The sequence below is a fragment of the Oratosquilla oratoria genome, chromosome 21 (genome assembly GCF_046742065.1).
Source record: "Oratosquilla oratoria isolate Oo_2021 chromosome 21, ASM4674206v1, whole genome shotgun sequence".
Lineage (NCBI taxonomy): Eukaryota > Metazoa > Arthropoda > Malacostraca > Stomatopoda > Squillidae > Oratosquilla > Oratosquilla oratoria.
In genome coordinates this window covers 59,907,669-59,935,006 of record NC_134797.1, presented here as the reverse complement: position 1 = coordinate 59,935,006, position 27,338 = coordinate 59,907,669, and the positions used below count along the sequence as shown (strand labels likewise).

Genomic DNA, 27,338 nt, shown 5'->3' with positions numbered 1-27,338 from the left:
TATTTGTGTTATCAAACAAAAAATTGACCAGGGACAGGGAACTGACAAAGCTGATAACTGATAAAATTGATGGTTCTACAAAGTTGAAGAACTTCATAAATGTGTCTTGAATTCTAGTGAAAAGATTAGAAGGTAATACAATTATAATTCCCTAGACTTTTTTTTTTACAGGATAGTACTGTATCTACTTATCATTCACTCTTAGATTAGGAGTATTTGGAATGAGCACGAACATGATCTTGTTGACTGGAGTATCCTCAATGATGTAAGGGCCCCAGAGCCCTGCAGCCCCATCAGCTGTAGTGTGAGGTGTAGTAGCTTCGGTCACAATCCGCACACGACTCCCATGAACCTTCTGTTGCACATTCAGGGCTGCACCCAGACCCACCACACCACACCCCACTACCACCACCTCTGGTGCAGACATTCTGAGCCAGTGGTTGACACTGTGAGAAAACAATGTAAAATAAAATAAAATACTGCAAAGGTAACATACATATGTGTATATATATATATATATATATATATATATATATATATATATATATATATATATATACAGTATACTGCTGACATTTCTATGCAAACACAAGTTCTAAACAGGCTGGGAATAAGGAAAGGTTATTATAAATTCACTGTGCGTATGTATACATATATATATATATATATATATATATATATATATATATATATATATATATATATATATATATATATATATATATATATATATATATGCATGTATATACAGTGAAGTTCCGATTATCTGGTGTCCGATATAACGGCAATCCCGATATAAGATCACCTTTTGACAACCCCTATCAATAAGAATTAAGGTAAATAGATAAATCTTATTACGCTGCAATGTCGATATTTGAATTTCCCGCGCGCTCTTGGTAGCCGAACTACGCGGGTAGAGCAACAATGCTCTAGCGGCAATCGTCCGAACCACTGGGAACAACCTTCTGATTCGCTACAATATGACCTGTTGTATCCGCCACGTTACAGTCTCCTTTTTATCTGTCTACATTAGCGTGTCTGTGATAACCACTGTACTGCAGAATAAGACCACGGAGAAGAGGAAACACTTTGTTCTGATGCTCCCGAAGAAGACTGAACAAATGAAATGGATGGAGAAGGGAGGAGGCCGCAGCAAGTTGATGGCAGAATTTGGCGAGTTCGTCGACGCTGTACGACCTCAAGAAACAGAAAGTCAAGCTCCTTTCTATAGAACTCTTTCTGCCAATCAATGTTCATCCTGCGGGACTGCGACTCCCGTCTTTAGTGTAAACACAGTGGCTAGGTTATGCATGTATTGGATTGGGTAGGTTAGGTTTAGTTTAGTAGGTTACATTAAAATTACCCACTCAGCATTGAACAGACTGATCCCCTGATTCATGAAATTCACAGAGCGTCCCAGGACAAAAACGTTGTGATCATGGGAGATTTTAATTATAGAAACATTGACTAGGAAACTTTAATAGGAGATCAGGAAACAAAGAAATTCCTAGATGTGGTGCAGGATAATTTCCTAAAACAAGTGATTACCGATCCTACGAGGGGAGAAAATACTCTGGACTTAGTTTTAACTAATAATGAGCACCTAATGAGTAACGTAAAAGTTATAGTCTAGGCTCTAGCAATCATCAAGAAATAAGATTTAATATTATTTGGGAAGAATTAAAAAGTACGAATAACGTCCAAGTACCAGACTTCAGGAGAGCAAACTTTGACAATATAAAAACCTTTTTGAAATTGAATATGAAATGTCATGTGGACGTTTCGGACATTGTCGAGTCTCGGTGCTTGACCGGGGGTCAGGTCATGACCAGGGGTCGGGTCATGGAGGGTAATATGCATACCTTGGGTCAGGTCATTTGGGGGCGGGGGCTCAACAGACAGGTCAGCGATTTGGATGAAATGTACAACAATCTGATTTAATTATTAATGCACAAAATACATTTACCCCCAAGAAGTCAATACGGAAAAATAGTAATACTCCCAAATGGATGACGGACAGATTGAAACATGAGATCGGAATGAAAAGAGGACTTTACGTAAAAATAAAAAAAATGGGGAAACACACCTTAGATCAAGATATAACGAAATGGCAAAGCTGGTTAAAAAGAATACACGTACAGCGAAACGTAATTATGAAATTAAGGTTGCTAGTCAAGCAAGATCCAACCCATAGGGTTTCATCTCTATAGAACAAAAAATAAAGAAAAAATAGGACCAATTAAAAACGATGAAAATGTCATGATAGAATCTGAGGGAAAAATGAGTGAAGAGTTTAACAATTATTTTCTATCAGTGATTATTAATGAGAGGTTAGATAAAGTACCTGACTGTGATCCAATTTTCAGAGGGGATGAAGAAAGTAGTCTATCTAATATCAGCATTTGTAAAGTAGAAGTAGTCAAGCAGATTGAAAGATTTAAAGCTACAAAATCCCCGGCTCCAGACGAAAAAAAATTTAAGAATGCTAAAGGAGTGTAAATTTGAAATCTGCGACCAGTTAACTGAAATATTTAATAAATCAGTAGACACTGGTTTTGTGTCTACTGCTTGGAGGCAAGCAAACGTTGTTCCTGTTTTTAAGAAGGGAGATAGATCGTCTATATGCAACTACAGGCCAATCAGTTTGACATCGGTTATAGGAAAAATGCTTCAATCAGTAATAGTAAATGAACTAAGAGAACACATCGAAAGACATAATTTAATTCGTGATTCACAGCATGGTTTTTCAAGAGTAAGTCATGTGTGACTAATCTATCCTTTTACACTAAAGTATATAAGGCGTCAGATAACAATGATAATTACGATGTTATTTACCTTGACTTTAGCAAATCATTCGACAAGGTGCCACACCAGAGACTACTAAAGAAAATCAAAGCCCATGGCATAGGAGGAAAAGTGTTAGAATGGATTAGAGCTTGGATTAGTAACAGAAAACAGCGGGTCACCATAATTGGAGTAAAATCTAGGTGGGGCAATGTTACTAGCAGGGTCCCCCAGGGCTTGGTTTTGGGTACCTTGTTGTTCATTATGTACATAAACAACTTAGACGACTGGATAAATAGTGATGTTAGTAAGTTTGCGGATGACACTAAAATAGGACACCTAATTAGGTCAGGAGACGACGCAGAGATTCTGCAGGATGATCTTAACAAACTGTTCACATGATCGGTGAAATGGCAAATGAACTTCAATATCTCTAAGTGTAGCGTGTTAAACGTAGGGCTACACAACCCCGAAAATAGATACAGCTTAGATAACACGCTTTTAGAGAAAACTGAGTGCGAGAGAGACTTGGAAGTTCTAGTGAGTCCGGACCTTAAAACCAGGAAACAGTACATTAGCGCCAGGAATAAAGCTAACAGAGCATTAGGTTTCATTGCTAGGACGGTAACGAATAGAAGTGCAGAGGTAATGATTAAACTCTATCCAGCGATAGTTAGACCCATCCTTGGCTATGCGATACAGTTTTGGTCTCCGTCCTATAGAATGGACATCAATTCACTAAAATCAGTACAGAGAAGAATGACCAAAATGATACATGGACTCAGAAATTTGCCTTGCGAAGAGAGGTTTAGGCACCTTAACTTACACTCTTTGGAAAGACGCAGAGTGCGGGGTGATCTAATAGAGGTGTTCAAGTGGATAAAGGCTTTAACAAGGGTGATGCAAACAAGGTCATCATATTAAAACAACAGGCAGGACTCGCAGTAATGGTTATAAACTGGACAAATTAAGATTTAAAAAGGAAATAGGCAAAATTTGGTTTACTAATAGGGTGGTCGACGAATGGAATAAACTTAGTAACCATGTAGTAAGCGCTGAAACTATCAGTTGTTTTAAGAAACTAATAGACAACTTTATGGATGGGGATGACAGGTGGTGATGGATACGGAGCTGCCTAGTGTAGGCTTTATGGTCTCTTGCAGTCTCCTTCATTCTTATGTTCTTTTACTTCCACACTCAAAACCCCCGATTCCCAGCTCTCAGGCTCTCGCTCCCAAAAATGTGAAGGGGAGAAGGTTATTTGATTTGATTTGATAAATTTATTACGCCTAATGGCGGCAAGCAATTTACAAACTGAAGTAGTTACAGAGAGATGAATGTCGCGCAGAAGGGGAGAAGGTGGCAGCCTTGAAAACGAGGCATTTCTAACAAAAATTTAAAAGAACTAAAGAGTTGTAGAATCATCCACAATGGTATAAAACTCCGTTTCTTTTTCGAAAAATTTAATATTTTACCGGTATGCATAACTTAAAAACGCGACATTTTTTACGAAAATATCACAGAAGAAAACTGTCTTAGAATTGCCCAAAACAACAGAATATTTTCCAACCATATTGTTAGTTACCAACAATTGCATTGTGGTAACTAAGTGGATCATAAAACGCAATTGGAAACGAAAGAAAATTTAATGAGGCGATTGATTAGTTATGAATTAATGTGTCATAGATCAGTTTGTTATATACGTTTAGTGTGAAACTAGTGATGGGAGCTGGACGCGTATCATACGAAGAGGGAGTGAACATTCTGTTCGTGTAACCGGGAAGCTCGGCTATCAGTCCGTATAAGTGCTCGTTCCGCCAGCTTCTTTACAAAGGATTACAAAGGCGGAGCATGCCGACAGGAAACCTTTTGGTCCATATCTAGGTCGGATGCGAAAAAAAAATCATATTAATAATAAAACAATAAATAAAAAATATAATAATGTAAATAACAAAGAAAATACATAAATAAATGCATAGGTATAGTTAAATAATAAACAAACAGGTAAATAGTTAATAATAATAAATTGACATATAACTAATAATAAATGAAAATCAGACAGACAAATGATAACAAAACAAAAACAAATAATATAGAATAATTTATAATCATTACAGCATCTTACTTAGGTATTTATCTAAATTATTCTTAAAGCTTCGAACTGAACTACATTGCACTACCTGTGCAGGAAGTTTATTCCATTCATTCACTACACGGTTGGCAAAGTTGTTTCTACCTACTTCCAAGTTGAATCTATTTCCGGACAGTTTGAGACCATTGTTTCTTGTCTGATTCTCATTCAATGTGAAAATTTTGTCACTTTTGATGTTGTCAATTCCCTTTAAAATCTTAAAGACCTGTATCAAGTCACCTCTGAGTCTACGTTTTTTTAGGGAAAACAGATTCATGTGTTTTAGTCGATTTTCGTATGATTTATTTTTGATATTTGGAATCAGTTTTGTGGCTCGCCGTTGTACTTTTTCCAGTCTGTCTATGTCTTTAATGATATTCGGTGACCATACGAAAACAGCATATTCCAAATGTGGACGAACTAACGATTTATATAGCTTGTTAATGAGTGGTGGACTTTTGAAATCAAAAGATCGCGCAATCAGTCCCAGAATCATATTTGCTTTCTCAGAGGCTGAAATACACTGCTTGGATGATTTGAGGTCGTTACTGATAATTACGCCGAGATCTTTTTCACTATCCACTTTTGTTAACGAATTTCCAAATAACTTGTAATCGTACTTACTTATTTCTACCTATGTGCATTACCTTGCATTTACTTGTGTTAAATTTCATTAGCCACTTTAGTGTCGCTTGTGATTGTACATATTCCAAACTTGTGCTAAAACGCATTGTTTAAGTTTAATAACCCTTGCAAGAATGATCCATGAGAAAAAACAGCAAGAAGACAGGGATAAGAGAAGACAAATCACCGTAGAAGTGAAACGTGAAATCACTGAGAAGCGAGAACGAGGTGTGAGCGTGGCTGACTTAGCACGCACATACAATCGGACTACATCAACAATTTGCACTATCCTCAAGAACAAGGACAAGATTAAGGAGATAGATGCTTCAAAGGGAGTGACAAGAATATCTATGCAACGGCCACGTATTCTTGACGATGTTGAAAGGTTGCTTCTCATATGGATCAACGAGAAGCAAATGCAAGGCGACACTATTAACGAGAGCATCATTTGTGAGAAGGCGAAAGTAATTTTCGCCGACCTCGTTAAGAATATGCCAGGAGCAGCAACGGACAAACAAACATTCAAGGCAACCTGTAGGCGCTTCGGGAAATTTAAAAGAACTAGCATCCACACCGTTGTGAGGCACAGTGAGGCACAGCGAAGCAGAAAGGTCTGACACAAAGGCAGCAGAGAACTTCATCGGTGACTTTAAGCAGCTTGTGGATTCTGAGGGTTGCCTGCCGCAGCAAATTTTTAATTGTGACGAGACGGGTCTTTTCTGGAAGATGCCAAAGCGAACCTATATAACAGCGGAGAAGACATTGCCCGCCCCCAAGCCAATGAAAGACCGTCTCACGCGACGATTTGAAAGTGAAACCGCTACTCGTTTACCATTCAGAAAATTCACGAACCTTCAAGAAATGTAAAGTCCAAAAGAGCAGGCTAAGTGTGGTGAGGAGGTCCAACAGCAACGCTTGGGTGACAAATGACCTTTTATCTGATCGGATCAATGAGGTATTTGATCCTTCTGTGAAAAAAAAAAAAATGGAGATGAATTTGCTACTTCATGTCTTGCTTGTTATGGACAATGCTCCTGCCCATCCTCCAGGTCTAGAAGATGACCTCCTTGATGAATTGAAAATGATCACGATCTAGTTCCTGCCTCCCAACACCACTCCTTTACTCCAGCCCATGGACCAGCAGGTCATCTCAAACTTTATGAAGCTCTACACTTAAATGCTCTTCGAACGTTGTTTTGAGGTGACTGAGGGGACCAATCTCACTCTCAGAGAGTTTTGGAAAGACAACTTCCACATCGTTACCCGCCTCAAGGTGATCGACAAGGCATGGGAGGTGGTCACCAAAAGAACCTATATTTTGGCTTGGAAAAAGCTTTCATTATTTCGCAAACCAATAGCTAAAATAGGCAATAAGGGATAATGGAGGTGGGAAATGGTGATTGGGGGTGGGGGATCATTGAGAACTTTGCCCCAGGGGTGCACTTCGGCATGTAAGGGTTCTGTATATATATATATATATATATATATATATATATATATATATATATATATATATATATATATTTAATTACACACACACATATATACATATTACATATATCTACTGTATATACACACATATATATTACATACATCTACTGTATATACACACACATATATACATGTATATGCATACGTACATACACAGACATGACAGAATTGAATAGATACCAAGAGAAATCGTTTAATTTGTTAAACAAGCAATTGATACAATTAAAGTGCTTATAAATGATCACAATGTGAATAACTAATACTTGGTTGATATCCCCTTTGCTTCTTTCAATACAAGGACTCTTGTAGGCATGCTAGTGATTAGTTCACGAATATAATCTTGAGGGGTTTCTTGTCATGTTTCCTGTAGTAATCCTAAGAGTTCGTCCTGTTTTTGCGAAGTTTTTGGTCTAATATGCCCCAGAGGTGTTCAATAGAGTTCATATCCGGGGACTGACTTGGCCATGGAAGTTTCCTGATCCCATTTCGGCTCAACCAATTTTGTGTTGCTTGAGCAGTGTGACAAGGAGCTCCATCTTCCATAAATAGGAAGACATTTTTACTCATTCTACCACTGGAGAATATTGGAATGAACCCTTCCTTTAATACAGAAACATTTGCCTGAATTGATGTTTCCTTGACACTCCACAAGCTCTGATCGACCATAACTCCAAATTGCACCCCACATAATTATTGAAATGCCCCCATGTTTTACTGTTGGCTGCAGTCTTTTGAGGTCAACTCTTGACTACAGAGTCTCCAGACCCACACTCTTCCACTGTCAGAAAACAATGCGAATCGTGACTCATCAGAGAAAATGACAGTGCTCTAAAAGGCCACAGGTCTCTCCACCATCACAGCAGCCCAATCCTTTCTGCGCTTGATATTGGCTGGACGAAGGAGTGGTTTCCTTCTTGCAGCTCTGCCATAGTAACCCAGCTTGTGGAGATACCTGACAGTTGTTCTGGGACTGACATCAGCTCGTGCTGCTATGTCAGAGGTCTTGCAACGTGGATCCTCTTCGACATTTCTTTGACAAGACGCAAGTTTCTTTCTGAGGGCCCGGGACGACCTGAATGAGGGGTTGTGCCCTTCTTGCCCTCTCTGGTGAATTGTACGATTACTCTATTACCAGTAGAAAGGGGGTATTGACAGATTTTCTCATATTTTGCGTTGACTAAGTCCACCTTCATGTTGACCCACAATACGACCTCGCTGAAATTCAGATTGTTCTACTGTTCCTTTGGTTCGTGGCACGCTTGATTAATCTTATATGTAATCTGAAACATAAATCTAGGTAAATATAACACATTAGATAAAGGAAAATGGAGATAAGCCAGCTGTTGTTTACTGACGACACTGCGCTTGTAGCAGGATCAGAGGAGAAGTTGAGGAAGTTAGTGACAGAGTTTGGGAAGGTGTGTGAAAGAAGGAAGCTGAAGATAAATGTGGGTAGAGTAAGGTGATGAGATGTACAAGGGGAGAGAGTGGCAGCAGACTGGAAATGAGTATCAAGGGAGACTGGAGGAAGTGGATAGTTTTAGATACTTGGGTGTGAATGTGGCAGGAAAAGGAGGAGTGGGGGTGGAGGTAGAATGTAGATTGAGAGAAGCCTTGGGGGATTAAAAAGTTTAATGAGAAATAGACATTTGGGAATGGAGTTAAGAAGAGATTGTATGAAGGAATGATTGTGCCGACAGCACTGTGCGGGGCAGAAACATGGGACATAAGAGAGGAGTTTGAATTTGTTAGATGAAATACCTGAGAAGTATGATAGAGGTTACTAGGCTAGATAGAGTGAGAAATGAGTAGGTGAGGAGGAGAACGGGTGGAAAGGGAGTTAGGAGATAGGGTTGATGAAAGAGTATTAGGATGATTTGGACACATGGAAAGAATGAGTGAAGAAAGATTAGTAAAAGAGGTGTGGAAAGCAGAGGTGGAAGGAGTGAACATGAGAGGGTGTCCTAGGATGAGATGGATGGATGGGGTAAAAGGGGCATTGGGAAAAAGAGGAATGTCTGTTAAGGAAGGACGGGAGAGGACAGAAGACAGGGGTGAATGGAGAAGGGTTGTGTATGGATGTTGCTGTGTTGCATGAGGGGGAGTGGGTGGGGGATGGGGGGTGAGGGAGTATGTATGAGAAATAAATTGACGCAGCCCGAAGGGATTTCTCCCCGTCTTCTCCTTTCTTGCATGAGGGGACGGAGAGGAGGGTCGCCAAATAAAAGAAGCGGCCTTGCTGTGGATGTGCTGTGTCTTGCGACACTGCTTCTGACCCAAGGCAGTGGACAAGATGCAGGGATGACCCGTCATCCAGGAGGTGCCAAAATAAGAGGGAGGGAAGAGGGTACAGGGGAGTGGAGTATGTAGGGGATGGAATGGGTGGGAGTAGTTCCTATGCCTTTTTCTTTTGGCTACCCCCCGAGTAAGGGGGAAAAAGCCTTTGGTATATGTATGTATTAAATAAGAGCAGAAATGTATTTTTCTTGTTTTCTATTCAATTCTGTCATGTCTGTGTACATATATATCCTTGTCGTTTTCTTGTCCCATCACTGCTATTTCCCAAGTGCCTCTCACTGTCACAATACTTAATCTCTTCCACGTTCAACAATTCCCTAAAATATTCTACCCATTTTCCCCTCAATGCCTTCTTTTCCATTAACATCAGTTCATTTGCACCTTTAACATTTCCTTTCTACCTAACTCCACACCCTCACTCTCTTCACTTCCAAAATATCTTATATTCTTTTCAAATTTGTCAATCATTCTCCTATCCTGTTTTACATCTCTCCTCTTGTACCTCTTTTCTTGTCCTACCTTGCAGCCAATCAACATAGCTTCGCTTTTTTCTATTACCTCCTGTTTATGCCACCATTCACTACTCTTCCTTCTATCCCCTCCTCGTTCTCTATACATCTTTGAACACTTTGTCACTTCCTTCTTAAAACATATTTATTCGGCATTTCTTTTCTTTTTTCGTGGTTTGCGGGGTTATTACCCGCTCGGACCTAACCCTGCAGGTGATCTGGAACAGTTCACATACGGGGGTTTGTTGTCCACAAGATACCATTGTTATTAGTGACGGTGCTCCGAGATCAGGAAGGGGTGGGGGGAGGCAGCCCTCAACCGCAGGCGGCGCCAGGGGGAGGGTGTACCCCCAAGAAGCTGAGGAATGTGTCAGGAGGGGAGACAGTAGGGTGCCGCGCCACTCCTGTCGCGGTGAGTGCTGTGTCGGGACCTAGGTGAAAAATGGCAGTGACTAACAAATAGTAGTGGAGGGGCTGTTGCACCTCGGCCCCACAGATTATGCAGCGCTCGTGATTGTCTCCCCCCACCCACAAAGATATTCTTGGCGGATCCTATAGACAGTAGATTCCGCCCTGTTGTGGTTGGCCCTGGCCATCAATCTGGCCTTCTAGATGGTAACGCCATTGAACTGTGATCGTGGGTGCCAAGGGCACTGTGATTTTGCTGCATTTCGTATCTGCCTTGGCAGCTGCATCTGCATTCTTCCACTGCCTCACCAACTCAGCCCCCCCCCCCCATGGTATTGCCTCTCCTCTTCCTTCTCATTCAATATCTTAACTCTCAGTTCCTCTCTTCACAAAATCTCAATGGGTTTTTAAGCAAGTACATATCACAAGAGTAATAACGGTCGTTTTGATTAAAGGCGTCCGAATATCAACGGCACGTGGTTATTATTTTTTCTTCAAATTATTTTCTATTCTGAAACTGTTTATTGTTTTTAATAATAATAATACGCATTTTCCAATATAAGTTTTAACATGCATTACTAATTTTTTGAGTGCATTTTTTCAAAACCCGGTTTTTTCACAAGTCGGAAACCACCGTTTTCTCAACATGTCCCTTATTTGGGGAGGGGGTGGGGAGGACCTCGAAAACGGTAATATCCGGTAGAAATAATTATCAGATTTGCATGAAATACACTATAAATCACTTATTCGTGTAATTAGTTCATGGTACGGGTGGACCTTAACCATGTTGTTGTAAACACACTTTGGCTATAGCAAACGAAGAGTCACAACACGTCGCCATTATGTTTGTCCTTGCACATTTCGGTATTGGGTATTTTCCTTTAGGTCGGACTCCCGCCAGGTTATTCAATCGATCTTCGTAGCTCCACCTAGGTAGCGAAGGGGACATTCAAAATGAATCCCTTTCATACCAAGTGAACAATGTTTTTTTATTATTATTATTATTATTGTTGCTGCCAGTCTACAGTCCATGGCACATTCAGAGATCGATGGGGTTATACAGAGCATGGTATAATTACACAACATTGCTTACCCACTACAGAAAGAACGACATTTCCGTTACTGTGAAAATCATTATAAAAACATGCAGTTACATACCGCTAATCGATAAGCTGTCCAATGTGATGTTACCTCAGTCAGTATCTATCTTGTACTTTTCTTATCACACACACTCGAGTGCTGATAGTTCGTGTGCAACCCTTAATTTCGTACCTCGCAGCGAGATCATTGGAAATCTGGTACAAAAATTTGAAGCAGAAAATATATGAACATAATTTTGCGTTTACAACGATCTTTTAAATGACGATAAAATATAAAAAGACCCGCTAAATATAATAGAAAATCTAATCTATTCAGGCACGATTTGGCAGCACAATATTGTGAATTGGCCTATCCAAATGACGCAGTACTGCATATTCACCACAGAAGTGCGATTTCAAACGCATGGGCAACTGCAGTCTCTATGACAGTCATACAAGGAAAATATGATTAAGAAGTAAAACTCCGACTCTCCGGATACAACCCAAAGAAATGCCTCAAATTTTAGCCTACACCCTCTGTTATTAGAGTAATGCACTAATAAGAGAAAACTAAACTAGAGTTTTGGGTTAAAGGAGTGTCGGGTCGCTTTATAAGGGAATGTGTACTAAGACTTTTCAAATCTCTTTAATGAACTTATAAAAAAAAAAAAAGACAATTCACTAAAAGAATCTCAGTCGACCCTGCGTTTTCGGTTGGCAGCCCTGCTCACCCTTCCCCCGCTGAGCTGTCTGAAACCTCATATTTAGATATGATAAAATTCGCTATGATGCAACTCACGAGACACCATAAAAGAAATTTATGAGGGACACCTCTGTCACCACAGTGCGCAATAGAAGATCTATCTCCTCCCTTCCCCCAACTCTTGCAATATAGAGCGATTGAAATGCTACGGTTGGTAAAATCATGATCCATTTAGCCGTCAATTATATTGACGTTTCCAGAATGTACCACGTGGAGGCGGATCATACTTTTTCTTATATATTTCAATTTCCGATCTGAGTGCCACTCTTCCGACCATATACGTTGGTACAACTGTATTCAAAGACTCAATAAGATAATGAATATGAGATGATGAAACCTGTAAACTAATCGAGATGCGAAAAACCATGAGCGGTATGTACTCAAGTCATGTTCAATTTTGACTCATGAGATTGATTGGGGTAGAGGGAGGGAGTGAGAGGGAAGAAGCAAGACGCTGTGCTTCCCGCCACCCGTCCCGAATAAAAAGATAATCATATAAACCTTTCATTTTCTATTTTATGTGTCACTTTATGGGATATGTGAAAGCACAGTCATATTTATGATTATTTTATATCACAGAAGACATGTTAAATTTTACAACCATCCCCATAGTGACTGGACACAGCGATAACACGTAAAATGATGTATAAACATTAAGATTATATCCCTTATCTTGTACTCGCTATAATTACTTTCTTTGCACTATCGAGATGAAAAGCTTTGATATTGGTGAACAAGGATTGCTTCATCCCTAGGTGTACATGAAATTCGTGTCACTCGTATAGTCACTGAGCTAAGTGAACAAGTATAAATATATTTTAAGGAAGCTTGAGGTTTCAGCCAACTCAGCGGGGGGGGGGGGGATGAGCAAGGTTGCCAACCGAAAACGCAGAATCGATTGAGATTGTTTGAGTGATTGCCTATAGGTATAACTAGCCCTTACATTAGTGTATAAATCCTTAGGGTATTGTATTACTCCCATGTATATATATATATATATATATATATATATATATATATATATATATATATATATAAAGTGTAGTGAAGATATAGTGAAGCTCTAATTACTTAATGGAAAATCCTTCCACATCATTCAGCTTGGTATGAAATGAAAGTTTAGAGTCTGGGAAACAAAAATTGTTGAATACATTTCATCAGACTTATACCTCTTATTTTTTTAAATATTTTTCTCTGAATAATTAAAAAATGCTGCAAAAATCAGGTTTCATAAATAAAAAAAAACTAATTTCATTTTTTACAGTAGAAAATAAAGATCATGAGGTTTTCTTTCAGATGAAACAAAAATTTAAAAAATCCATAAAGAACAACCGAAGATATTACAACAGAAAGTACAAAAACATAAACTTTACAAGAGAGGGGATTTAAATTTTGCGCGACCATTTTTAAAATGCCCCAGCCTCATAGTCTCCACTATTTGTCCCTTTAACCACGTTTTTCTTCGCTTTTCCCACCTGCTCTCGTTTCCTGTCTCTTCTTTCGAGGACATGAATATGAATGTAGAGTTCCCCAAGAAGAGGAACAACAAAACTTTCTTCACACCCGACATTGCAGTCCAGGGCCGCTTGGGCGACACTGAACTCAAGAATGTTCTTGTTGGCATTCTTATACGTGTAACAATAACGCCATATTCTTGAGTGTATATGTTCATTTGGGTTTTGGGTTTTCCTCAGCAGACATGCAGATAAAATCTTGTCAGATGTTAGTCTCTTGTATTTGTCCCAAACCTTCTGACGAAGTTCACTCGGCAGTAAGACTTTCATGTTCTTGTGGGATGGTATTGGTTCGTTGTTTGCGATTGCTTTTTGGTAAAAACAATAACTGCCAGGTGTCTTGGGGCACAACTGATGTTAAGGATTGGCATCAGACGATGAACAGTGAAAAAATGACGCATGAATGTCCTTTCTCATCTCCTCCACTGTCTCTCCAACATGACGTCTAATCGTAGCATTATTGTATTTCTGTAGCTTACCAATTACAAAATCTGTCGACATTCCTTTCCCTCCCATCTCTTTTACTCTTCTATTTTTCCTGTTTTTGTTTTATCTTATGTTACTACTTGATAACTTACATTTCTTAGTGTTGTGCCCAGTCTCTTTCACACATGATTCACACACTCACCTTTTTCTATTTTAATTCCATTGTATGGTCCTTTTCCATCATTCATATTGCACACATCATTATAGGCTGAACTGTACCCATCAGAGATAAATACAATATACCTCATATTATTGTTCAAACTCCTACTAAATGAATTAATAGCTGCTTTAGCTTCCATACCTCCCGAAGGTCCTGCATAGTTTTTCATATATTCTTCATGATTTTTCAACCATTCATCATACTCTTCTTGAATCACTTTTCCTTGTTTCAAACTGTTTTGTTTCTTGTCACACACTTCACAAAATTTACAAACTATCTTGCAATCTATAACACAAGCAGTTTCAGCGTCGACGACAGCACCAACAGCTAGCATACTCGTATGACCTCGTTTCTACCACGACCCATCCACTGGCAGATCCAGGGGGTGGGCGGGGGGCTGACCCCCCCCCAAAAAAATTTTTTTGCCTTTAACATTCCATTGTCAGAGAACTATTTCCTCGAATGTACCCAAACCTAGCTAAACTCCTTCAAGTCCTGATCACGCTTCCAGTTTCGAACGCTGAGGCCGAGCGTTCATTTTCAGTCCTGAAGAGACTGAAAACATATTCAAGAAACACCATGGCTCCTCAACGGTCTTGCGCTGCTCGCAGTGCACAATAAAACTGAAGTTAAAATAGTGTCATCAAGGTGTTTTCTCAAAAAACAGAAGGTTGATGTTTGTGTGAACTATCATCACCAATGTTACAGTATATGAAATATATGAAATGCGGTAACACTTTTATAAAAAAAAAAAATTATATTTATTCTATTTTATTTTATTTCATTTTTGCCATACTTGTATTCTACTTTTCAGGAAGAGCCATGTATATGCGTGTGTATAAAGTTTTTTTACCCATACAATCTAAGCTATTGACCATTTCCTCAATATACTTTTACAAATAGCTTCAAAATGCTTCTAAAAATTTTCACATTTCAAATCCCCCAGCTAATTCGGGTCGCTTCGCTCGCATCCCACTCATACATATACATAGTTCATCCCCCCCCCCCCGCAAAAAAAGAAAGAAAAAAAAATCTGGATCCACCACTGGACCCATCATATGACACTTTCACGTCATAAATTCCATGCTTGTCCCATACATGTTGTTTTGCTGCTTCAACACTTTTTTTTTTCAATATTGCCTTAACCTTTTCTTTTGTTTTCTCAAGTGTTACTGACTGAAACTTTCCATATGTTTTATGTAGAGGCTTCATACTCATGTTCTCAGTCAATTTATGAAACCCTGCATAGCTTAAACCTACATTCATTTTACTGTACACTATGGCGTTCGTCACTGGAGTGTCTTTCACATCTGAATCACCACACTTTTTGCCACACTCTAAATCAATTTTATGGTCCATGAACTTGTTAACAAAGCTTACATTTATTTTCCTAAGGCAATGACCGCACGCAACATGTGTAAATTATTCCTCAAGATTTTTTTTTTTTTTTTTTTTTTTTTTTTTTTTTAAATAAAGTTCTCATCAACTGTGGTCTTGTTTGATGGTTGCGATCTATGGCAAACCTCCAATTTCCTCCTCTTTGCTGATGAGGTGTGAAGTGAGGGCGAGTAGTGTGGCGTGGGTGGGGGAAGTGTAAGGTGGGCTTGGCTGGTAGATGCTTGCGGAGTGCTAAGTGTAGATGGGATGCTTTCCTCCTCGTTTTTTCTATTCCTTCCTAGTTTCTTTTCTTTCTTTTTTTCCATTCCCTCCTCTCTGTTTCTCTTTCAGGCACTCACGGGCCCTCTCTATATTCTGCCGCTTTACTGTTTTGCTTCTTGTTAATCTTCCCATGACCACAGCAAATATACAGGGCAAGGAATCAAAACTGTGGCGTACGGTGAGAGCTCCAGGAGCGACGTCACCTCAACTTGATCTTTTGGGGAGCACTGACGCCCTTTCCACTGTCCTCGTGGTGTATGCTGGTGGGAAGAGTTGCAAAATATCTCTTATTCATATTTATTTATGTTGTTACTGGACACAGGCTTTTAGGCCCCTACATCCAAATCCTTGTTGATAATTTTTCTGATGACAATGAGGGTTGCTTCGTAATCAAATTTAATATCTTGTTTATCCCAATGCTTGTCTAGGCGGCGTTTGAAGGAAGCCATAGTCTATACAACCTGGGTAGGCAGGCAGGCTGTTCCAGGCGTCCACAATCCTATATGTAAATTATTTTTTCTCAGCATTTTGTTGGATCTCCTATTGTACAGTTTGTACCCATGTCCTCTGGTTATTTCCTGGTTAACAAAAGTGGTATTGCTCCTTCAAATTCTCCATGCATCATCTTGTATGTCTCAATCATATCTCCCTTAACTATCTTATGTAGACCAATAAAGGCAAATATATATGTATATATATATATATATATATATATATATATATACATATATATTCAGTCTTTCCTCGTATCTCAGGTTCTTCAGACCAGGAATCATCATTGTAGCCATTCTTTGGACATTTTCAATAGCTCTTATAATGTATATATTTTCTCCAGGGGCTCCAGACTGCTTGAGCGTATTCCAGGATGGGTCTTACCATGGCTGTGAATAGTGAAAAAAAAAAAAAAAAAAAAAAAAAATGGGGTCCATATATTTAAACGCCCTACGGATGACACCCATAGTTTGGTTGGCTTTGTTGATTTTACTTTGTATGTGGCCTTCAAACTTCAGTTTGTTGTCCACTAGTAATCCTAAGTCTTGTTCTTCTTGTGTGTAGTTCTGAGTTGTTATATGTGTTGTATCTGTAATCATAATTGTTATCCGCCTGTCGCCCACTTAAATACATTACTTTACAAATATATGGATGCAGTTTCAGCATCCACTTACCCGTTTAGGGTATTGGCTGCACCCGTCTGGGGTATTGGCTGCATGTTATAGTGGCAAAATAGCATGCATTTGATACTTTAGGGTCTATATGGGGCGCCCCTACTGACCAGAGCCACACATCATTTTGTCTGTGATAGAGGAAAACTCTGTACATAGAGAAATGATGACACTTTTATACTACGACTGTCCCTCCGTTATGCTGTCCCCCAACCCCTTGTTACTGTCCTGTACCATTTCTCTGAATATTCATTTCCTTTTTTCGCCTACCCTGTGGTGGGGGAAAAGAATACTGCTACCAAGTATTTCCGTTTGAGTCGTAAAAGGGGACAAAAAAGGGACGAGGGATGGGATTAGGAGTCCTATTACCTGTAGCCCCAAAAGGGGACATTCCTAAAAAAGTAAAGGCATAAGAGGGTCTGGGAGCTTTCCAACCAGTACCCTAAGGTTTGGGTATTTTAATGTGCGTGGATGTGGTACAGATGTGAGTAAAAGGGAAGAGATAGGCAGTATGTTTGTGAGAAGAAAAATTGATGTACTAGCTTTGAGTGAAAGTAAAATGAAAGGAAAGGGCAACTGTGAGTTTGGGAGTGTAGCTGGGAGGTACTCAGGAGTGAAGAGGGGACGAGGGAGAGAAGGGGTGGCTATACTTGTAAGTGAAGAGATAAATAAGCGGGTAGTAGAGTGGAAGGAGGTGTCAAGGTTGATGTGGATGAAGATGAAGCTGGGAAAGGAGATGTGGGTTTTTGTAAGTGCGTATGGGCCTGGTAGTGAGAAGAAAGTAGAGGAAAGGGAGCCATTCTGGGTAGATATGAGTGCATAGAGGGATTAGGGAGAAATGTCAATGTAGTTGTATTGGGAGACCTAAATGCTAGGGTAGGAAATGAACCAATTGACGGAGTGATTGGAAAGTATGGAGTTCGAGGCAAAAATCGTAGGAGAGTTGATGGTGGAGATGTGTCTTGAAAGAGAGTTGATGATAGCAAATACAGTGTTTAAGAAGAAAGTCAAGCATAAATACACATGGGAGAGGGTGGTGGATGGAAGGGTGGCAGATAGAACGTTAATGGACTATATAGTGGTGACTAGGAGTATGGTAGGAAGAGTTAAGGATGTACATGTTCTAAGGGGAGAGAGTGGGGAAATATCAGATCATTTCCTGGTGGAAGGTAAATTGAGAGAGGAGAATAGGTGGAGAAGGAGGAAAAGGGCAGAAGGTAGGGAGGTACTTAGAGTGAACTGCTTAAATGAAGAAAAAAAGGAGAATGAGTATAAGAAGTTGAGAGAGGAGTGGGAGAGAGTAAAGGATAGAGTAGAACTAGGAGTGGAGGAGGAATGGGGATGGTTCAAGGAGGGAGTCATAAGGTGTGCAAAGATGGTGTGTGGAACAAGGAGGATGGGAGGAAATAGAAAGAAGGGTAGTGAGTGGTGGGATGAGGAAGCAAAGAAAGATGTAGAAGAGAAGAAGCAGGCATTCATAGATTGGCTACAAATTAGGACGAGGGAATCGTATGAGAGGTATAAAGTAAAGAGAAAGGAAGTTAAGCATAAGATAAAGGAAGCAAAGAGGAGAGCAGATGTGAAATTGGGAAAGAATACGACAGAAAATTTTGAAAGTAATAAAAAGATGTTTTGGAAGGAAATTAAAAAAGGAAGAGGAGGCGAATCAAGTAGAGAAGAAAAGGTAAAAGGTGCAGATGGAGAGATGATAATGGAAGAGAAGGCAGTGAGAGGAAGGTGGGCAGAGTATTTTAGGGAGTTGCTAAATGTGAAGGAGGATAGGGATGGAAAGGTAGTTGCAGTGGGAAGCACTAAGAAAATGAGAGAGATGAGTAAGGAAAATGGAGGAGAAATAGGGAAGGATGAAGTGAAAGTAGCTGTTAAGATAATGAGAGCAGGTAAGGCACCTGGGTTGGATGGATGCCATGCAGAATGTCTGATGAAAGGAGGTACAGTTATGGTGGACTGGCTGGTGAGGTTATTTAATGTTTAAGAGAGGGTAGAGTGCCAGAAGACTGGAGGAGTGCCTGTATAGTTCCGCTTTACAAAGGAAAGGGGGACAAGTGTGAGTGTAGTAGTTACAGAGGGATCAGCTTGTTGAGTGTAGTTGGGAAGGCTTATGGGAGGGTCTTGATTGAGAGGATTAGGAGAGGAACAGAGGGAGTAATTGGTGAGGAAGTGGTTTTAGGACAGGTAAGGAATGTGTACATCAGATTTTTGTGGTAAGACAGATATGTGAGAAAGCTATAGGAAAATGTAAGGATTTTTGGGGGGCTTTTATGGATCTGGAAAAGGCTTACGATAGGGTAGACAGGAAGGCACTGTAGGAGGTACTGCAGATATATGGGATAGGAGGAAAGCTGTTAAGAGCAGTCAAGAGTTTTTATGAGGGTAGTAGAGCTTGCGTTAGGATTAGAAATGGAGAGAGTGAATGGTTTGAGATAAAGGTGGGACTTCGTCAGGGGTGTGTTATGTCGCCCTGGCTGTTCAATATTTACATGGATGGGGGTGGTGCGAGAGGTAAATGCAAGGGTAGTGGGTCAGGGGTTGCAGATTAAAGAAAATGGAGAAGTGGGAGGTGACCCAGTTGTTGTTTGCCGACGACACTGCGCTTGTAGCAGGATCAGAGGAGGGATTGAGAAAGTTAGTGACTGAGTTTGAGAAGTGTGAAAGAAGGAAGCTGAAGATAAATGTGGGCAAAAGTAAGGTGATGAGATGTACAAGGGGAGAGAGTGACAGTAGGATGGAAGTGAGCATTAAGGGTGAGAAACTGGAGGAAGTGGATAATTTTAGATACTTGGGTGCGAATGTGACAGGAAAGGGAGGAGTGGGGGTGGAGGTAGAATGTAGATTGAGAGAAGCAAGTAAATGACTTGGTGGATTAAAAAGTGTAATGAGAAATCGACATCTGGGAATGGATGCTAAGAGGAGGTTATGTGAAGGAGTGATTGTGCCAACAGCAATGTACAAGGCAGAAACATAGAACATGAGAGAGGAAGAGATGAAGGAGTTTGAATGTGTTTGAGATGAAATGTCTGAGAAATATGATAGGGTTACTAGGCCAGATAGAGTGAGAAACGAGGAGGTGAGGAGAACAGGGGTGGAAAAAGAGCTGGGAGATAGGGTTGATGAAAGACTATTAGGATGGTTTGGACACATGGAAAGAATGAGTGAAGAAAGATTAGTAAAAGAGGTGTGGAGGGCGGAGGTGGAAGGAGTGATTATGAGGGGGCGTCCTAGGATAAGATGGATGGATGGGGTGAAAGGGGCTTTACAAATGAGAGGAATGTCTGTAGAGGAAGGACGGGAGAGGACAGAAGATAGGGGTGAATGGAGAAGGGTTGTGTATAGATGAGGCTGTGATGCATGAGGGGGAGTGGGTGGGGGATGGGGGTGAGGAAGTATGTATATATATATGTGTGTGTGTATTGACACTATTTCAACATACAGATTTTTTCCAATGGGGTTGCCAGAGGTTCCCAATAGTTATTATTTCAGTTGTGCACACCTACCCAATATAGCATTAGAAAATTGAATATTATTTTTTTTAAATTATAATACATTAACGTAATGTGCGATTTTCTTGGCGGAAAAAAACTTTGCTACAAGCAAACTTACTAACGAACGAAGCCGATAGGATACGGTACGGATGCCATGCCAGTCCAGTCACTATCAGATGACTGCTTTCACGTTGTGGACCGGGTGTTCTCCAACTCCAGGTGGCGTTAATAAGCTCTGTTACAAAGACAATAGGGCTCCTTGGACTTTATGAGAGAGCACGGAGTTCTGCCGCCGTCTGTTGATTGCCCGAGGTACAACAATAAGGGTTGATTCACACTATCGGACCAATATTGTCTCATTAATTTCGATGGGAGCATTCACACTGGCGCTCTCGCTCCAGTCTCGCTCCGGTTTCGCTCCGGTCACGGTTCCGTCAAAAGATATTTTTACTGGAGCGAGACCGGAGTGTGACTGGACCGTGAGCGCCAGTGTGAACTCAGTTGCCACGGTCCTGCTCCTCCTGCTCCACTCCAGTCGAGATTCAGCCTTCATATAAGCAAGTAGTGTTACCTTCTGTCCTACCAAACCATGGATAATCCAAAGGAAACACCACAATGGGATCATGAGAAAGTTAGAAAAATTATAAAAATACATTTTCTTTTTATTTATCACTGATACAATGACAATGCGTACAGCGAGGATATTCATAAGCACCAACTGAATGAAATATAACCTACAAAACTTACTTTAATTTTGTGGATTTAGATGAAATGCTAATAGAATTAGTCAAAAGGTAAACCAGAGCTGTATGACCTGACTTCGCTGCACTACAGTGATAATGTTTGCATACTTATCATATTGCCAAGGTACTGAGAGAAAAAAATACACATTATTAACCGAAGAAAGAAATTCCATATGTATAATAACAACCTATTATCCACTGCGGAAATGCATCTCCTTAGCTCACTCAACAAATATTCCTACCTAATTTGTTTGTCTACTTATATCTTATCATTTTGCCAAGGCATTGAACCAGCTGGGGAGCTGAAATAATCTTTCAGTGTTTCTCTCGCGCCAAAAGCCTCCTTTGTAGCATTTCCCCCTCTTCCTCTCATTGGACGTACTGTGTTTGATGGAGGCATGACAACAGTATCTGGTAATGCAACAGCATTTGGGTGTATCAGATTGTGAAGTATGCATGTTGTTGTAATGATTGCATTAGCGGTAGAAGGCATAGATTTAAGTTTCCTTAAATATATTCTGAAGGTTTGCACTAGAATACCAAATGTGCACTCAACTATCCTCCTGGCTCTAGATAATCTATAATTAAAAATCCTCTTCTCTACCTTATGTTCAGTCTATGAACCTGGGTAGGGCCTCATCAAAATTCTCTTCAGCGGGAAAGCCTTATCTCCCACTATAACGTATGGTGCAAGCACATCAGTGCCAGGAAGTGCAGCATCTTCTTGTACATTTCAGGTCATCCTCAATTTTGGATAGTATTTTCTCAAATGTTCCTTTGTTCATTCTGAAATAGCTGTGGAATTTACTCTCATCATCATTTACTCTCATACAGAGTATGAAATTCTCCTTCAGTCTTCCTATCTTGCAACATAGGATGAACCCACAATCTCTTTCTTTTTCTATTTTGTTTTCCTTCTTCTTCATCAAGTGCAATAGCGATTATTGCCAACTCGGCGTCAGAAAAGTCACACATCCTTCGTAACTGATGGTAAGACTTCTACTGGTGTCGAGGGAGGGGGGATGACGGGAACGAGAGCGGAGCGCGACTGGACCGGTAGTGTGAATCAACCCTGAATACCTCAGAACCGGAGCGGAGCGAGAGTGGAGCGCGACCGGACCGATAGTGTGAATCAACCCTAAAGATTTCGTAAGAGGGATTATTGAGATATACCGTCAACATCCATGCCTATGGAAAGTTAACAGTAAAGAATACTCGAATGAAATAATGAAAAACAATGCTTATGAAATACTCGTTTCAAATTTTAAGGTGTAATAGCCTTCCTCATCATCGTATCCTGTTTTGTTTTGTTTTATGATTGGTGTTACCAAGGACAGAAGTTCTAAAAATGTGAATTCATATAGTCTTTAGGCTCTAGTCTCAATTCCTCTAATAATTAATTATGGGATAGCTTGTTTCTTTTTTGAAGCCAAGACTTACACCACTTTGACTTTTTTTTTTTTTTTTTTTTGCTTTCTATCTGCCTCTAAAAAAACAGCAATATTAAAAAGATCGTCAGAGTCGAAATCAGATATTATCACAATAGAACTGCGGATCAACTGCCAAAAATTGGACAATTGGTTGTTGCAGTGAGTGGCGAAGCCGCCAACCACAACTCCAACCCCGACCATGTTCGAAATCTGGGTTGGGGTTGAAAATCGTTGTCGTGAATGGGGCCCTTAAGGGCAACCAATTGTCCAATTTTTCGCAGTTGATCTGCGGTTCTATTGTGATAAGATGTCTGATCTCGACTCTGACAATCTTTTTAATATTGCTGGGTTTTTTTTTAGAGGCAGATAGAAAGCGCAAAAAAAGTCAAAGTGGTGTAAGTCTTGGCTTCAAAAAAGAAACAAGCTATCCCATAATCAATTATTAGAGGAACTGAGACTAGAGCCTAAAGACTATATGAACTATTTAAGAATGGATGAATCCACATTTTTAGAACTTCTGTCCTTGGTAACACCAATCATAAAAAACAGGATACGATGATGAGGAAGGCTACACCTCATGAACGTCTCGTATGTACATTACGATTCCTAGCAACAGGGAGGTCATATGAAGACCTCAAATTTTCTTCACTCATATCGCCCCAAGCACTAGGAAGAATAATTCCTGAGACCTGTGATGCAATTTATAAGGTTCTTTTAACTTTCCATAGGCATGGATGTTGACAGTATATCTCAATAATCTCTCTTACGAAATCTTTACTGTACGCTTCCATTTTTTTAGTTAGCCAGCACAACTATAGCTACAAACGCACGGTACGAAATTTTGGGCACAAGTGATAGATTTGGTTGTCCGCACCTATCCACCACTCCAACCCCAACACAGACATAAAGCTCCGCCCACAAAATATCAGGAAAATCTGAACGACTCCAACCCCAACCACGACCTGTAAATCGGGGTTGCGATGTAGGTTGTTGGAGCCCATCCACGAGAAAATTTGGTCTGGGTTGGGGTTGGAAATCTGGGTTGGGGTTGAAAATCGTTGTCGTGAATGGGGCCCTTTAAGTGTGTTGCCACCATCAGAGATTGTTTTGAAACGTATACCTAAAATTTACTCATGTATCAGAATTTTTATAATGATCGCTGGCGAATTTCAAAGTGAATTCCAAACTGAAACCTGTGAAAAGTCTGGGGTAAACTTACTCACTATGGTCAATATAACAAAAGAAAAAATTAAAAGGTGTATAGACAAACTCAAAGTTAATAAAACACCAGGGCCTGACGGTTGGCATCCAAGAATCTTTAAGGAAATGAAAAATGAGATTGTTGTTCCATTAGAAATTATTTTCAAGAAATCCATCATATCCAGAGATGTCCCAAGAGAATGGAAGCTAGCTAACGTTACTCCCATATTCAAAAAAGGTGACAAAAAGAAACCAAATAACTATAGGCCTATAAGTTTGACTTCAATCGTAGGAAAAATAATGGAAACTATCATCAGAGATGCTATCGAATATCATTTAGAAAGTAACCGTTTGATAAATGATAGCGAGCATGGTTTCAGACGGAAACGTTCTTGCGTGACTAACTTACTCGAATTCTACAACACAGTTATCTCGAATTATGACAAAAGAAACAATATAGATTTAATATATCTAGACTTTGCAAAAGCTTTTGATACCGTCCCACACGAAAGACTACTTACTAAATTAGCTTTGCATGGAATAAGTGGTAGCCTATTGGGTTGGACTAGTAATTGGTTGAAAGGTCGAAAACAGAGTTGTTTTAAATGGAAAAACTTCTGGATGGAAAAGTGTTGCAAGTGGAGTTCCTCAGGGCTACGTTCTTGGGCCACTTCTATTCATAGTATATATAAATGATATAGACCATGGACTAAAATCTACTGTTTCCAAATTTGCTGATGATACAAAACTGTGCGGAGTGGCAAATGATCACCCAAACCAATTAGATATTCAAGAAGATTTAGATAAATTACAGCAATGGTCTGAAAAGTGGCTAATGAAATTTAACACAAGTAAATGCAAGGTAATGCACATAGGTAAAAACAACAGTAAGTACGATTACAAGTTATTTGGAAATTCGTTAACAAAAGTGGATAGTGAAAAAGATCTCGGCGTAATTATCAGTAACGACCTCAAATCATCCAAGAAGTGTATTTCAGCCTCTGAGAAAGCAAATAAGATTCTGGGATTGATTGCGCGATCTTTTGATTTCAAAAGTCCATCACTCATTAACAAGCTATATAAATCGTTAGTTCGTCCACATTTGGAATATGCTGTTTCCGTATGGTCACCGAATCTCATTAAAGACATTGACAGATTGGAAAAAGTACAACGGCGAGCCACATAACTGATTCCAAATATCAAAAATAAATCATACGAAAATCGACTTAAGCACATGAATCTGTTTTCCCTAAAAAAGCGTAGACTCAGAGGTGACTTGATACAGATTTTTAAGGGAATTGACAACATCAAAAGTGACAAAATTTTCACATTGAATGAGAATCAGACAAGAAACAATGGTCTCAAACTGTCCGGAAATAGATTCAATTTGGAAGTAGGTAGAAACAACTTTGCCAACTGTGTAGTTAATGAATGGAATAAACTTCCTGCACAGGTAGTGCAATGTAGTTCAGTTCGAAGCTTTAAGAATCATTTAGATAAATACCTAAGTAAGATGTTGTAATGATTATGATTTGTTATATTATTTTTGTTTTGTTATAATTTGTCTGCGATTTTCATTTATTATTAGTTAAATGTCAATTTATTATCATTTACTATTTACCTGTTTGTTTATTATTTTAACTATACCTATGCATTTATTTATGTATTTTCTTTGTTATTTACATTATTATAGTTTTTATTTATTATTAATTTTTTTTTTTTTTTTTTTTTGCATCCGACCTAGATATGGATCAAAAGGTCTCCTGTCGGCATGCTCCGCCTTTGTAATCCTTTGTAATGTGCTTATGTAAAGATGCAGCTATGAATCTCGCTCGGGATAGTATGGAAAGTGGTCTTTGTAAATGTGCATCATTATACAATCCAAAGTATGCTCAGAGATGCCACAAAACCGCGCTTATTTCCGTAGATCCAATTTCAGGTGTTCTCACGGACGTCCCAAAACATCAAATCAAATGATTGACTTACTTGACAGGGGTCTAATGTTGACGATTATAGTTACATTCCTACGATCAGCGTTTCGTATTGACGGTATTATACGTATCTTACTTCGTAGGGCAGCAGCCTCCTGTACTTTTCTCTTGATAATACCAGAGGGACCGTGTATCATCTGGGACTTGTTTTGTGTTGAAACATGGTGTTGGGTGTTCTGGTAGGATAAAGTGATACCGGTTTGATGAGATTTCGAGTATGAAAATTAAGGTTTTTTAAATACCTGATTATCACTGATCCCTATTATCACCAGATACACAACTACACTACGATAGCCACATAGCAATGTAATAATTTATGTACCCACATTATCAATTATGATAATGGTAGGTATGGAATCGTTAAGCCACACATTTGACATTGTATAATCATAATGCAATTTGTATTCACAATGAAGCTATTACCAAACAACAGCTACTCTGTATAATGCCGAGTCAACACTTTAATACTGGTCATTCCTGAAGAGAGGTCCTGCAGTTTGTGGTACAATAGATCATCTAATAATAATCGGGGGTTTCATTACCTGGAGCCTTTGAATTAGGGTCCCTATTTTTCATAGGGGTAAACTGGGATCACTATTGTTCAAAAGGTCTTATAAACCACTTACAATGATTTTTTTCTCATCTAATTAATCACTGAAAGTGACTAAGTAATGTCCAACCTAACCTAATCTAACCTAGGATATGTGAGTTAAACCATACCAAACCTAATCTTTTGTATTACATATTACATGGGACCATTATTCTTCATAAGGGGTAAACTTTGGATTGGTATTGTCCACAAGGGGCAATTTGGGACCTCTGTTCTTCAAAAACCCCATTACAATGACTTCAGCTTGACATAGAAAAGAGATACTGAGAATTCCTTTGGGCAAAGTCAATATATCATCCATGCAAAGCCATTCCTCGCTCACCTCAATACTGTACCTACCTTTTCCCAATGCTCAACCAATATTCCCCACTTGCTAAGCCCCTTTCACAAGTTCAAATTTAAATATAATTGGATATCAAGGATATAAATAAAAATTGGAACTTAACATAAATATGAGGCTAATGTGATAACAAATTATAGGAGATAGGATGTAAGTTTTGCTCCTTTTCTGTATACTATACGAAGGGATTTCTCCCCGTCCTCTCATTTTATGCAATGGGGGGGCGGAGAGGGGGGGTCGCCGATTTAATGAAGCGGCCTTGCTGTGGATGTGCTGTGTCTTGCGACACTGCTTCTGACCCAGGGCAGTGGACAAGGTGCAGGGATGACCCGTCATTCAGGAGGTGCTAAGATAAGAGGGAGGGTGGAGGGGTGTGGAATGTATTCAGGGATGGAATGGGTGGGAATGATTTTATGCCTTTTTCTTTTGGCTACCCCCCTTGTAAGGGGGAGAAA

General features: G+C 39.5%; 1 protein-coding gene across 7 annotated transcripts in view; it reads right to left on the bottom strand.

Annotated features, from left to right (window-relative positions):
• Daao2 (D-amino acid oxidase 2) overlaps nucleotides 1-27,338 on the bottom strand; it is a 168,324-nt gene that overhangs the window by 88,934 nt on the left and 52,052 nt on the right. For 2 of the 7 annotated variants that reach the window (XM_076205051.1, XM_076205050.1), the window contains exons 1-2: nucleotides 11,404-11,629; nucleotides 234-446 (exon numbers count right to left, since the gene is read on the bottom strand). In XM_076205051.1, the coding sequence (XP_076061166.1) occupies nucleotides 234-427 (194 nt within the window). In that variant the 5' untranslated portion in view covers nucleotides 428-446; nucleotides 11,404-11,629. Of the gene's footprint in view, nucleotides 1-233; nucleotides 447-6,391; nucleotides 6,508-11,403; nucleotides 11,647-27,338 lie in introns of those variants that run through there. The other 5 variants (XM_076205047.1, XM_076205052.1, XM_076205049.1 and 2 more) reach the window with 5 other exon arrangements.